The 14,060-nt window shown below is 39.9% G+C and overlaps 1 protein-coding gene and 1 long non-coding RNA gene across 4 annotated transcripts in view; one reads left to right on the forward strand and one right to left on the reverse strand.

Annotated features, from left to right (window-relative positions):
* KCNAB1 (potassium voltage-gated channel subfamily A member regulatory beta subunit 1) overlaps nucleotides 1–14,060 on the reverse strand; it is a 448,855-nt gene that overhangs the window by 89,642 nt on the left and 345,153 nt on the right. For all 3 annotated transcript variants that reach the window (XM_033203410.1, XM_033203391.1, XM_033203400.1), the window contains exon 3: nucleotides 2,334–2,371. In XM_033203410.1, the coding sequence (XP_033059301.1) occupies nucleotides 2,334–2,371 (38 nt within the window). The remainder of the gene's footprint in view (nucleotides 1–2,333; nucleotides 2,372–14,060) is intronic.
* On the forward strand, nucleotides 8,209–13,988 carry LOC117079506. Its single transcript, XR_004435479.1, has 3 exons — nucleotides 8,209–8,360; nucleotides 9,087–9,149; nucleotides 13,714–13,988. It is a non-coding gene; the product is annotated as an uncharacterized LOC117079506 (long non-coding RNA).

The raw sequence follows: 14,060 nt of genomic DNA on the forward strand, positions 1-14,060 counted from the left end.
CAACAATTAACTCAGCACACTGTAGTATGGCCAGCCCTAGTATTCCATATTTGCATGTACTTTGTGTTGAGATTATTTGAAGCCAGATAGAAAGCAGAAAAATCGAGGTAGGTCAACTCATTGCTATTGGTCCACATTTTTGCTACATGGAAAGCACTGAGCTCAAAGAATTCTCTGATGGGTGAGACTGAATATGGTTGTGTCTCCCTTCTTTTCTTTGCTGGTATTCTCTCTTCAAGGACCCACGGAAAGCCACAGATACTCTCTGGAAGTACAATAGCTATTTACCTGGTCTGCATCTGAGGTGAGTGCTTCAGCAGCCATTCATGACAGCTTTATTGTAGTTTTTAGACTTGAAATTTTGAAATTATTCATCTCAGAGGTCAGCCCTGCACACTACGACCTGGGCAAGCTTGGCTTATTGCAGCAGAGAGCAGACACTGTGAAGAGGAGAGTGAAGACTAGGGGGAAATAATGCACTTTACTTGGCTCCTCTGCTCAGAAAGGGTAGATATTTTTGTCTTTTTCCCTTCCAAGCACCATCCAGTCAGTAGTAGGTAATACGTGTGCTGGATACGGTGGATTATTAACTGTAGGCCTCCCTCCCTGCTTGCCACCTATTTTGTATGAGACTTCAAGTCCATAGCCTGTGCTCTGCTTTCTGTGGCTTTGCCTTTGTGTCTCCTCCATACACCCCTTCCTGGTACCAGTCAGAGAGAGCCCTGTAGTAGACTCTGGGATGTGCCCTCAGGTTCTCCTTTGGAACTGAAGGACTTATTCCCTGAGTTGCTGTGACAGCCCTCTCTGGAAATTGCACTTGGCTAGAGAGAGTCACCTAGCCCAAGATCAGACCTGCTTCCTGATCATCCTCTGGTCCAATGACTGGTCAGTAAAAGGACATAAAGGCCCGATCCTTTATGTTGTGCCAGACTGAGACAACTCTGCAGAACCATCTCAGCTTTGGAGATCCCCATGGAGTTGGCTGAGGTCATTGTTGAGGCTGCATCATGACCCAAGTTGTCTGTCTGCCCAGTGCTGCTTTCTTCCCTGCCCTGTGCTGATCCTGAGAACACTTCCTAATAACTGTCCTGCAGGCTACTCTCTAGCTTAAAGTCTGCATCCCAGGGGAGCCCCCATGAGGCAAGCCCTCTAAGGTGACATGTGCCCAATACAGGGAACAGGCATTAGGACAGACAAGAATAGACAGTTAAGACTTCTCTCTCAGATCTGCTAAATAACACTGGTGATTTTGGGAGCTGTGGAGAAAAGCCTCTGCTTCCCAAGTGTCTCGTTAGGAATGATAGTAAGCACTACCTTTGTAAAGGGCTTATTCTGGGCCAGGTACCCCACTAAGCCCTTTACAGGCATCATCTAGTTAATCTTAACCACCATCCTGCTGAACAGAGGGTATGAGCATTTTATTGATGTGGCCACTGTTAATACACGTAAATGTTAGTAAACCAGGTCGGTCAATGGTAGAGTGTGACTGGATCCCACTCAGATACACCATCCCTGACTCTTCTTGCAAGTAGACAAGGAAGGATCAGAGGGACTCAGGGCATTGCCCTCAGGGGAGTTCTTGGTGCTCAACGCCTGCATACCTCACTTGTGCCATGAAGGTATTCTTTAAAGGAAACAATAAAAATGTCACTTTGGTAAGTACTGTTTTGACTGTGTAAATGATCATCTAAAGGAATTTTATGGTAAATATAATTACCATAGTTGCCATTTATTGAGTGTCTACTACTTGCTAGTCAGAGGACTATATAAACATCTGACAAGCATGATGTGTTAATCGTTTTAACAGACCGTGAAGGTTAGCATTAGCATCTCATTTTATATAGGATGGACTGAGGCTCAGAGAGGTTAGATTAAGTTGCCCAAGGCAGGTGACCAACTGTTCAGTTTTCCTAGGACTGAGAGGGTTTCTGCAACATGGGCTTTCAATACTATAATTGAGAAACTTCTGTGCAAACTGAGACAAGGTTAGTCATCCTAGTTGCAGCTAAAAATAAACAAATAAATGAAGCAAAATCACATCACAGCAATATAATCTTTTCATAAAGTGACTACTGTTTATTCCAAATTATTTCATTCTCTAACTGCTCAACCTGCATGTATAGTGTACAGCTTCAAGGGCTATTAATAGTCTAAATGTAAAAAATACAACAGGCAAAATAAAATCAACAATAATCTCTGAGTCAAATTTAACCATTTCCTGTGATTTAAACCTTATCCCTGTAGAATGTCAGGGTCCCAGAAGGAGGACTCCCACTATACAGCTCTCTCTGCATTTTCTTTCATCAGCATAATACAGGCCAAAGGTAACTTACCTCATCTGAAATTTGACCTCCAAATGTCACCCATGTTCCTAGAAAAGAATAAATATTTGCATATTATTCATCATCGTTTTTCTAATATTGTGCATAATAAGGGAATTTCTCTTACCTTGGGACTACCTCAATAGGTTGTATGGGTAGTTCACAAAGGTACCTGGATGAGGGGCACATGTGGGCTGTGGTCTAGTTTGTCTTCTTCTCACTAAGTATTCCAGAAGGGGTCTGCATCCCTCTGGAGAAAGGGGTGCCATTTCTTTACTGAAAGCTACCGTACATGCTATTGGCAGCCCAATCCTAGAAGATGCTTTCTCTTCTGCTATAGGACTATGGATGCTAGTGTACAAGATGCATTCTTGCTCCCACTGAGCTAAGAAGCCACATGTTTTGAAAGTGAAGATAAGACCTTAGGTTATGGTTATGGTTCTCCCCTTCTTCGCCTCCAAATAGTGACTGTATTTTTATTCATTATTACTTTTCAAAAGAAACCCTCTTAGCGGTCTTTCCAATGCCCACTTACAAGACTCAGGAGGTGACACTTAACGTGCCTTCTCTGTCATGACCTGACATTCCAGAATGGAAATCTCCATTGGTTTGGGTGACAGTGGAGAGAGCAGCAGGAGTAAGCTTTGGGAAGGCAAGGGAAGAAATGCACAGTCGGTAGCCAAAGACATTTGAAACTTTGTAAAGCAGAAGGGAAGCTGAAGTGGAGTGAGCACTTGCTATGCTGGTCTCCAGTCACCTCATTTATTCATTCCATACTTTATGGATAGATCCTCCTAAAAGGAGGATTTATTCCCTTCCCTTCCCTTCATAAAGGAGGGAATGAATTCTTCTGATTCCTAGTTACATGCCACGTAACAGCATTGCACTCACGTGTGAGGAACAGTGAGATGATTGGCCCAGTTCCTGTCTCCCAGGAGCTCACGGTTTATAAGACCATTTGACAAATGCTATGACTGAGGCGAACACAAGGCAGAAAAAAGGGAGTGCTCTATTTAGACTGGAGGGTGGTGGCATTCAAGGAAGACTTCCTAGAAGAGGTGACAGCTAGGTAGAGTCTCACAGGAGTTAACTGAACGAAGAAGAAATGGACAGATGTTCTAGGGAGAGGCAAGAGCATGGCCCAGGAAAGGAGGTGGGAAACTCCAGAGAGTACTTATAAGCAGGGGTCTACACCATCAGGCCATGAGATGAAACATGGGAGCACAGGAAGGGATGGCAGGAGTGAGAGCAGTAGGGCCTGGGCACAAGTGATATTTGGGAGGGACACAAAGAAATGTGGTTGAAAATGCATATTTTGCATTTCGTAATAACAGTCCTGGCTACTATTTATGGAACACTTTCCAAATGCCAGACAGTATACTAAGAAGCGTACCAGATCACTTTATCCTTATTTCCAGATGAGGAATCGAAAATTAACCAACTTGATAAGTGAATTACCCAGGATTCCCCAAACAAGACTGGCTTCAAGAAGGGTATCCTTTTCACCACACCACACTGCCTTGTTAGACCATTTCCAAATTAATCATGGCTCTTGGATTTCATACTTCATAGAAATACGTTGATATAATTGTGCCTTTTCTCTTACTTCTCAGGGACTAAAATAAAAGTAGGGTATAGATGGTTTTACTTTTATACTCTACGTATCCAGAGGTTGCAGATGGGCAGCCCACAGGGTGCCTTGTTTTGCTTGATTAGAATGGTGTTGATCCACTTGGTATTTTAATACATTTTGAATAAGTTGCCAACATTTAAACAATTAGAAGATTTTTCTTGAAATGTTTTGATTTCCAGCTGCCTTTGACAGTGAAGGGTTGATGTCCTCACCAGGTAGACAGCCCCTAAATCAGAGGACTGTGCCCTCTCAGTTAGTTAAAGCCTCCACATCTTCCTATTGTATTCCCAGCACTGAAATCAAAGAGTAGTAGCTTTTTACCACTATGTGTTTACTGATATTTTTCTTACTGTAAAAAGAAGAGGAAAATGAACTTATACACCTCCTAAAAAACAATTATTGTAAGAAAAAATAGGAGCATACCTTTTTGGGGGGTGGGGGTGGGGGGTGGATGGGAAGAGTATCCAATCAAAGAATGTTTGCAAAGAAAAATTACATCTTAAGGCAACATAAAAAAATATGTCAGCCTTGACTGCTACACAGAAAAGATGGGTGTTGGAAAATTTAATGGACTGAAGAAATGGCAGCATTTGTTTTTGAATGAGAATAAGTGAGCTGCTGTGAAATACAGTTCTTTATTAAGTGAAAAAATTGCCTGGGCATCAAAACTTTTTTACAGACAACACAGTTTATAAAAGAGTCTCTTTTGAATGCTGCAGAAATTATGTGTCTAACGAGCAACTTTGTAGCTTGGTAGGTTAAAAATAAGATTGAGAACTGTCAGGACAAGTTAATTTATGGGTGGCATTTTCTCTTGCAGCAAATGAGAACACAGATATAAAGAATAGCACACTGTTAACTATATTTATTTGTGGTGTGGTGTGAATTCTGAATGGGTCAAGGAACTTCAGAACCAGGAGCCCATGAAAGGCAAAACATCAGGAAATGGCTGACTCTATGTTATGAAAAAGGTCTCAGACCATTTGGATGTAGAATGCATTGGTCAAAGTCACCAAATATTACTACAGATGGAGCTCTCAGGATGGGTGGAGTTAATGTCAGGCCTGTCAAGCAACAGCCCATAGGTGGCACTATTTTGTAGGGACACTATCCCTAAGTCCATTAATTTCCTCATTCATCAGAAATTGCTTTGGGCACAAAGCTAAAATGGGAGAAGCCATGGATTCAGTAACTAATACCACAAATTGGCTATTCTTCTATATCTTTGAGCAAAATCAGGTCAACATTTGCTTAATGAATTTGCTGGCTTACTTGCACTGTGGTGCAGAAGAGATTTTTTTAACCATTAATGTAATCACAGAGGATAGCCCTATCTCTGCTTAGCAGTGGCTGACTCTACCACTTATCTGTATTTTTGACAATTTTTCTATAGGTACAGTCACAAGTATTGCACAAATGTTTCATTTGTGAGCTTCTGTCAGTCCTGATAAAGTTAACTTTTTGGGAAATTCATTTGTAAAGGAATAATTTCATCTACTTTCCTACATTGCAATCAGTTTCCAGAAATGAAGATGATGCCCTAAAATGTATTCTCTAAAACTATGCCATTGAAAACCAAATTCTAAAAATGTTCTCAGACTGCAAACTTTATGAAAATAAACTAACATTATTTAGCTTACCTTTCTTATTTTTTGATAGTACCTACGTTGGGCTATGATTTGACGTTATCAAACTGTAGTGCAAAAATAGTACTGACGTCTATTTGAAGTCTAAGTAGAACAATGCTGAAAGCCAGGATTGTACACACATTTTGGAGGAGGTGATTCTAGATATAAGAACCATTTACAGTAATTCCATCCATGTCAGGAAGAGCCTACGTTTAGGAGCAGCTCAACTCCAAAATTAATCTGAGAAAACTACCAACCACCCTCCTGGCTTAAGTGTTTAAGGCTGCATTCTGCACATCACAGTGAAAAATACAGGGCCTGAAACATGTTTTGGTACAGAAAAAAAGATGTGAGGTTTCTGATTCGAAGTCAAAGCAGTAATGAATTATGAAATAAAAATATAGCAATAATTAAATGTTTCCTTTTTCAATTAGTTTTTAAAATTTAATATAAAATAGCATATGAATATTATATATATTTACATTGTTACATACCTATACCATAACTTAATAAGAATAAAGTGTTTGCTTCCATTTCTTGGAGTTTGTCATTCTTACATTCAGCTTATTTTGTTCATGATGACTACCTCCCTGGCTCTTTTGACACTTGCTACTCATTTGTTTTCTAGCTATTTGTTTATAGAGTTTGTATCTTTTACTAGAGAGTAAGCTGCCTGAGGGCTACAGTTTTATTTCATTCTTCTTTGCATCTCCACAGCCCTAGAATAGAAGTGGGTTCTTAGTACATGGTCAGTAAATGTTGGTTAAATTGAATTACATTGCCTTTTTGACTGTTGTTAATCTTTAAAATTTTAGGATAATTTCCTACCAAACAATCTTTATTATGACTTATACAAAAATGAATAATGCTCATCAATAATCTTTAGTTCTTCTAGTCTCTAGATGATTGAAAAGTTTCTTCCTATCCCTGGGTACCCACCCAGCTATGCCCCTCTGTGGAAAAAGGCCAAGGGAAACTCTTTCTCCTTGGCTGAAATGCCTCCAGCAAGGGGATGGATAGGTGGTCCAGTATAGGCGGGGTCTACCGACTGTCCCTGAGGAGGAGTTGCCTCTCACAGACAGGACACATCCCCATCCAGCCTTCTAGACAGAAGAACTCTGTTTCTATGATTTTATTTTCCACTGTGCTCTACTCCAGAAGAACTAAGGTGACTTGTTAGTTAATATGATTCTCAAAAACCCTCTGTGACAGTTTTCTTAACCATGTATATGCCTCTAAAGAGAACATGTTTTCCTGAGACCTAGGATGGCATACAGTTATTTCACTGTGTAATCTCAAATTAGCGGGATGTTGTTTACAAGACGATTTTACTAAACTGACAATTGTTATTTCTAACCTTTTAAAAGAAGGAGGAGTATAAAGATAACTCTTTGAACTATTTTGTGTCTTCTGATTAAACCCCTTTTATGCACCAAGGAATATTTGCTTTGAAAACCTCTGTTAGGTCCCTTGGAGTACATCTACCATAGCATAGAAAAATGATGGACGAAAGGTAAAAAGAAGAAAACTGCCCACCCACACACATATATCTTGGTTACATCATTATCTTTTGGTGATTATCAGGCTAATTGCTTCTTGCATATTCATTCAAAAAACATGTTTATCATTTAAATGACTGCCTTGTTTTGAGTATAAAGGATATTTAGACATTTAGATGATATCATTTTAATATCTTACATCACCATAGTGCAATTATCAAAACCAGGGAATTAACATGGGTACAGTACTAACACAAGAGACCTTCTTGGAATTTCATTGTATTTTTTTCTCTTCCAGGATCTTATGCAGCATCCAACATTGCATTTAATTGTATTTTTTCTTAACTGACTCCAATCTGTGACAGTTCCTCAGTCTATCTTTCATGATGTAGACACTTTTAAGAGTACTAATCAAGTATTTTGCAGAATGTCCCTTAATTTGGGTCTAAAATCATCTTAAGGTTATAAAGTTGGTGATCTCCTTTTGTATATTGCAGGTTGGTCTGCCTATGGTTTGAATATATTATTATAGCTATCAAGAAGATAATATATGAATTCAATTATAATATTAATATTGATTATGCCACAGTTAACATTTCCTCACTCTTTCATTCAACAAGTATTTATTGAGTCTACCATGTGCCAGGTACTGTACTTAGTTTATCAGGATGCACCAGTGAGCAAAACTGGTGATTATTTCTCCCATCATGAAACAGATATATGGTAAAGAAAAAGGAATAACAAAAATAAGTGAAATAGATAGTATTTATAAATGTTAATTTTACAAATAAAATGTAAAATAAAATACATAGTGTTTACTGATGAATGTTAGAGAATCAATTTTATAAAGCAGGGATAGAGCATACGAAATGTCTAGGGATCAGTATGGAAATGTTAGATAGGGTGGCCAGATAAGATTCACTAAGAAAGGAGCTTTCAAGAAAAGACCTAAAGAAAGTGAAGGAGCTCACCAGGTGCTTATCTGGAGGGAGAGTGTTCCAGTTGCAGGGAGCAGTGAGGTAGGGGCTTGCTCAGCATGAGCAAAGACAAGGAGGAAGCCAGTGTGGCCCGAGAAGAGAAGGTGAGGTTCATGGGGGCCTGATCATGTCATGTCAATCATAGGAAGGACCTAGGAAAGGCTAATGAAGAAGTTTGAATACAGAAGTGACATAATCTGACTTTCTTTTAAAAGGAACACTCTGCTATTGTGCTAAGGATAGACTGCAGAGGCGAGGCTGACATGTGGGGGACCAGTTAGGAGGCTGTTCCCATAATCCAGGTGAGACATGACAGTGGTTTGGTCCAAGGTGGTGGTAGTCAGGATGATGAGGAGTGCTTGAATTTTGGATAAATTTTGAAGGGGAGGCAATAGTATTTACTGATGTAAAAGGATGTAGGGTGTGAGAGAAGGTGAAACCTCTAGGAGAACACCAAAGTCAGAGCGTGGGAGAATGGCGAGCCAATTCAACACATTTCTTTTCTTTTCTTTTCTTTTTTTTTTTTTTTTTAACACATTTCAATATGGATTTAACAATTTTAAGTTTGGTAAACAGAGCATATGTGAACTGCAGCTTAATATAGTCAAGACTGACCAAATGTAGTCATAATTGAGAGACATTTCATCTGTTTTGAGGTGTTAATCTGTTACATCGCTAAATAATTTAAGATAAGAGATTCAAACCCAAGGTCACATTGACATTAAGCAATACACCAGGCAAAATTAACATGTTCAATATCTCAGTTGTATAGAGTAACCCCCGAAGAGGAGTGGAACTGGAGGTGGGAACATTTCTTTAAATTGCATATCCAGCAAGAAATGGGTGTAAGTCCAAAACTAGAGTTGATGTGGAGGAGGGAGTCCTAAGCTTTTGGCTACCACCTGAAATCCTTAAGCTCCAGGTCATTACCCGGGTGAGCACTTTCTCCTCTGAGCTATGGGCTGAGCCTTCCACTGAAAATGTGAACTTCCCCATGCCTTTTTGTCCAAATTCTACTTATTCTTCAGGACCCAGAACTCCAGCTTCAGAGTCCAGTGCTGCTAAGCCATAGCTTCTTAGCACTTCCCCTGGTGAGTTAAAGTATGTCTTGCTACATCATTAGAATTTTTTAGGTTCTGTTGCATTAACTCTGTGGCTCTGAGAAACCTCCAATGTCTTGATTTCTTGATTCCTTATGCACAAAATTAGGAACCTTGAGCTTCCTTCATCTCTATTATTTCATGAGTCTATGGTTTTTCTTTGAAAGGATAGGAAGTCATTCCATTTACTCTTCTCCTACCACTTTGAACTAACTGCTGTTACCATATTGACCACATTATACTGTAACTACATAGTTTATTTTTGCCTATGACTTCCTCATTAGACTGCAACTGTCCTGGGATCAGGGACTGGGTTTAATTTAAATTTTAAATTTTAGCCTTTGCCCTGGAGCCTGGCACAGGGTAGGTGGGTAATAATTGTTTGTTCAATCAGTAAGCATTCTCACCCTTACTAAGAAAAGTTGTCTCTAACCAGAGAGCATTTGTGGAACGCTGGTTGTTTTCCTCACTGCCTTGAACAAGAGGTTTTTAACCACAACTGCGCATTTGAATATCCTGGGGAGATTTAAATGGTACTGCTGACCTGATTCCTCACCAGACCCCAATTAAATCAGAATCTCTGGGAATGGAATCCTGGCATCAGTATTTTTAAAAGATCCTCAGATAATTCTAATTGCAGTCAGGGTTGAGAAGCACAGTTTAGATTCTTCTCATACTAGTAGCATCTCATCCTTTTCCTTTGTGTTTTGTTTTTGTTTCAGAGAAGAGTCTTGCTCTGTCGCCCAGGCCAGAGTACAGTGGCACGATCTCAACTCACTGCAACCTCCGCCTCCCAGGTTCAAGCAATTCTCCTGCTTTAGCCTCCTGAGTAGCTGAGATTACAGGCACGTGCCACCATGCCCAGCCAATTTTTGTATTTTTAGTAGAGATGAGGTTTCACCATATTGGCCATATTGGTCTTGAACTACTGACCTTGTGATCTGCCCACCTCAGCCTCCCAAAGTGCTGGTATTACAGACGTGAACCACTGCACCCAGTCCATCCTTTTCTTTACACCCTTACTTGCCTTTCTTCTTCTTTTACTCAAGTGGTGCCATCTCCATTTTCCAGAGGTTAAATGACATGCCCAAAGTTTAAATGACTAATAAGTGGAGTAAAAGTTGGGATTTAAATCCAGCAGACATGCTCCTGCGCCCTGGCAATCACGAGACAGTGTAGAGAGGGCGCTGTTATTTCAATAAGAGAGGTAAGTTACATAGTTACCTTAACCTTCTTTACTTCATGCAGAATCAAAACAAAACAAACAGAACCAAATTCTTAGAAATCTGGCCTGAGGGGAAGGCCCATGATGGTGCTGGGATGTAAAGACAGGTGATGGAGGTGAAGAATTGGCTTCCTGCCCTTGGCACTCTCTACCAATTGAAGGGCATGGAATGAAGATACCCTCTTGCTGGTGAGGCTTAGAGTGAAGGGCTAAGTAAGTAGGGGGACATCAGGAGGCTTGGGCTGGAGTTCTGACTCCACCACTCTCTAGCAAGATGGGATGGTAATGGTCATAATCACAACTAGTTCACAGGATTTTTAGGAGAATGCAGTGAAATTAATTTCCTAAGTGCTTACCAGCCTCCATCATAGCTTCAGCATTAATTCCCAATCTCAGATCAACAGGTCTTACTCTTCAGGGTGCGTTCAAATCCCCCAGAACCCCCACACAGATTCTTATTCTGCAGATATGAGCTGCAACTGGGGCATCTGTATGTTTATCAAGCATCCCATATGATTTGGAGGCAAAACAATGCTCTGAGCAACCCTACTGTGGCCACTAAGATAAACTGCATGAAGACCTGTCTCTGGGTGCCTGGACATGTTCTTTTTCAAATGACGCAGACAAAGCATTCTTCCTTGTTCTGGCTTGCATCTGTCAGTATTTTGCACAGAGCCTGGCCCTTATTTTTGGATCCAAGCTGCAGCCTGGTCTTTCATTTTTGGCTTCTAGCATGTTGCTAATGAGCATCTGGCCAGAGTTGACAAATGTGATAGCAACTTAGCCTTTTCTTTTTTACTTTCATTACCTTTTCTTGCAAGAAACCACCCAGGTCCTCAAGGTGATGGGGGTGGGATGCTTTCACACCTGCCCTTTACAGAAGAGCTTGAAATAGCAATAAAAGTAGGTAATGAAATGGTAAAGGCCAGGAGAGGTAAAGGTGGACCTCCTCAGGTAGGGGAAGTGCAAGCAGCATCTCCATTTACAAGTAAAAAATAATGTGTGTGTGTGTATGTGTGTGTGTGTAAGGACTAAATATTACTTAGAACCCTTTCCACTATTTAAAGTTTCTGTGTCAGCACTTAATGAAATAGGAATCTATGGCCAAATGAGAAAGACATCCTCAGCCTCCACGAGGTAGCTCCATCATGCTTTTCTATCTCTTTCCGTGCTAGGTGCTTTACATACATCAGCTCTAATCCCGATCACAACTGCAGGGTCCAAATGATTCCATCTATTTTCCTCACCTGAGGAAATAAGGAAGTGACAGTGAGCGGTAAGAAGTGACTTGCCACAGCTGCTTAGCGGGCGCTCCACAGCCCCATGCTGGTTCCTGGTGATGATGCTCCTTTACCTCCCCACAGCCCCTGTGCTCTGCTCCAGCCAAATGGTATGGCCCGGCATTTGCTCTAAATGCTTGTAACAACATCCTGCTTTACAATCTGCCCTTGTTCTTCCCTCTGCTGAATGCCTTCCCCACTAACCTTCCTTCCCTATGGTAAGCTTTGTGTTCCCATTGTTTAGCGGAACAACACACACTGGGGCCTGCTGAGGGGGTGGCGGTGAGAGGGAGAGTATCAGGATAAATAGCTAATGCATGTGGTACTTAATACCTAAGTGATGGGTTGATAGATGCAGCAAACCACCACGGCATACGTTTACATATGTAACAAACCTGCACATCCTGCACATGTATCCTGGAACTAAAAATGAAATTTTCTAAAAAAGCTTTGCACCTATCTCTGCCCCAATACTGGCTGTCTAGATGAAGAACTCCATATATTTGCCTTCACTGCCCTGGACCAGCTCCCTGCTCTCAGATTCTCTCAGTCCCACCTAAGATCAGGATTTATCTCAGGTTTTTTGCCATCTGAGGAGCAGTGCCTCCAACCTCATGCACAGAGCCATCCTCGACTTTTAGCCCTAAAACCCTTTTAAGAACTCTGGATCAGGGCAGAGAGCTGGGCAACAATGGCACGTGATCGCTGTTGAAGGGATCCTAGGGCAGGCTGTCTGCAGCTGGGAGGGCAGAGGGAGAGGGGAGTCCACTCTTTCATTAGGAAAGGCTGGGGGCGGGGGTGGGGGCTGGCTGGCTGAGCCTCCCAGAAAAACCTGTGAGAGTTGGAGGCCGACCTTCCAATGCCTGTGCATAGCTTGAGGTTTTGAGGGTTAAACATCTGGGATTGATTAAAGTTCCTCATGATGCTTATAGAGATGTACAGATATTTGATATTTCTTTCTTTCTTAAAGATTTATGTATTTCAGTGCCAAGGGATACTGCTAGCTCCATTTTGTTTTAAGATTTGTTTCAGGGCAAATCTGTCTAGAACCATTTTGTTCTGTTTCTCCATTAATCTGATCAGTACAGTTTAAAGACAAGGAAATGACATTGGAAATAGGATGAACGGTGGGGATGTGAAGTTTAGAAGAGGCAGTTCTGTGTAATAAAGCAGACTGCAAGGATTTACATTGCTCCCTAGAGGCTGTGTGGGCAAAACAGTAATGAAATTTTGGTACACTAAATCTAACCCTAGAAACAATGACCTACTCTCCATACTTGGATGTTAGAATTTATGATATGTAGTAACTTAAATTAATGACTTAATCTCCTTAAATTTCCTGATATATGTATGACACTCCCAAACTGATCAAGTTAGCACCTTGAGCTTGATAGGAAAATTTAAAATAAAGTGAAGCCAAAAAGTCCTTAGATAAATATTTTCTTCTCTAAGTATTTTAGTTTTTTGACCACATTATTGAAATAAACATTATTACTTTTATAATCAGAAGCAAAATTTATTTTTAAAATATTCTTATTACTAGAAAATCTGTTGAACAAGAGTTTCCACAAATCACAGCTCTTTCTACGTTTTGAAGATGAAAAAGAGGCACTGTTTACATTTTCTTAATATTTTGTCCTAAATGTCTTGGTCAAAATTCCTCATATTTTCTCCTGCTGACATTTTAAATGTTTAAAATTATTTCTCACAATAAAGTTTCCAGGGCTGTTAAAACGAATAAGCATTACTATGCCTTAGTCATTTTGTTTTTTGAAGAACTCCTGTAGTAAATGTATTGAATAGTTAATGTAGATAAAATAATACAGTCTTAGAATAAAATTAGACACCGTCCGTGTGACACTAGGGTTAAATGGTAATTTCTGATTTTTAAAGCAAATTTAAAACTTTTCAATATCTTTTTCTAAAATAGGAACTATTATTAAGATTGAAAATTTTTTTCTGGTGAAATATTTGTGCAGTGTCTGGAATATAGTATATGTTTAAATATATATTTTTATTTCTTTTTTATTTATCTTTTGGTTTTCCACAGTAAGTTACTATGAATAAGAAGTCTCTGGAAAAACACTACTGTCAAGAAGTTTGAAAGTCAATGTGACCTCCTTTATACTTTCTTTTATCTGTGAAAAGCTAATGTCAAATCTTTATCTTTGTGCAGGGATATATTTTTTGATAGTTCAGTGAATTGTTCTCCCCCAAACAGTAATAATTTTTAGTAACTCTGGTTCTATCTGTACATAAAAAACACAGTGTGTGCTGATAGACCTGTCAGAATCTGCTAGGAAATACATTTTAATTGCATGGCAAGGCAAAGAAACTCTCTTAGTGAAAACAAGACAATACGTTGTAAAAAAGAATGAAAAATATATGGCAACAGTC

The sequence above is a fragment of the Trachypithecus francoisi genome, unplaced genomic scaffold, assembly GCF_009764315.1.
Source record: "Trachypithecus francoisi isolate TF-2019V2 unplaced genomic scaffold, Tfra_2.0 Lachesis_group0, whole genome shotgun sequence".
Classification (NCBI taxonomy): Eukaryota; Metazoa; Chordata; class Mammalia; order Primates; family Cercopithecidae; genus Trachypithecus; species Trachypithecus francoisi.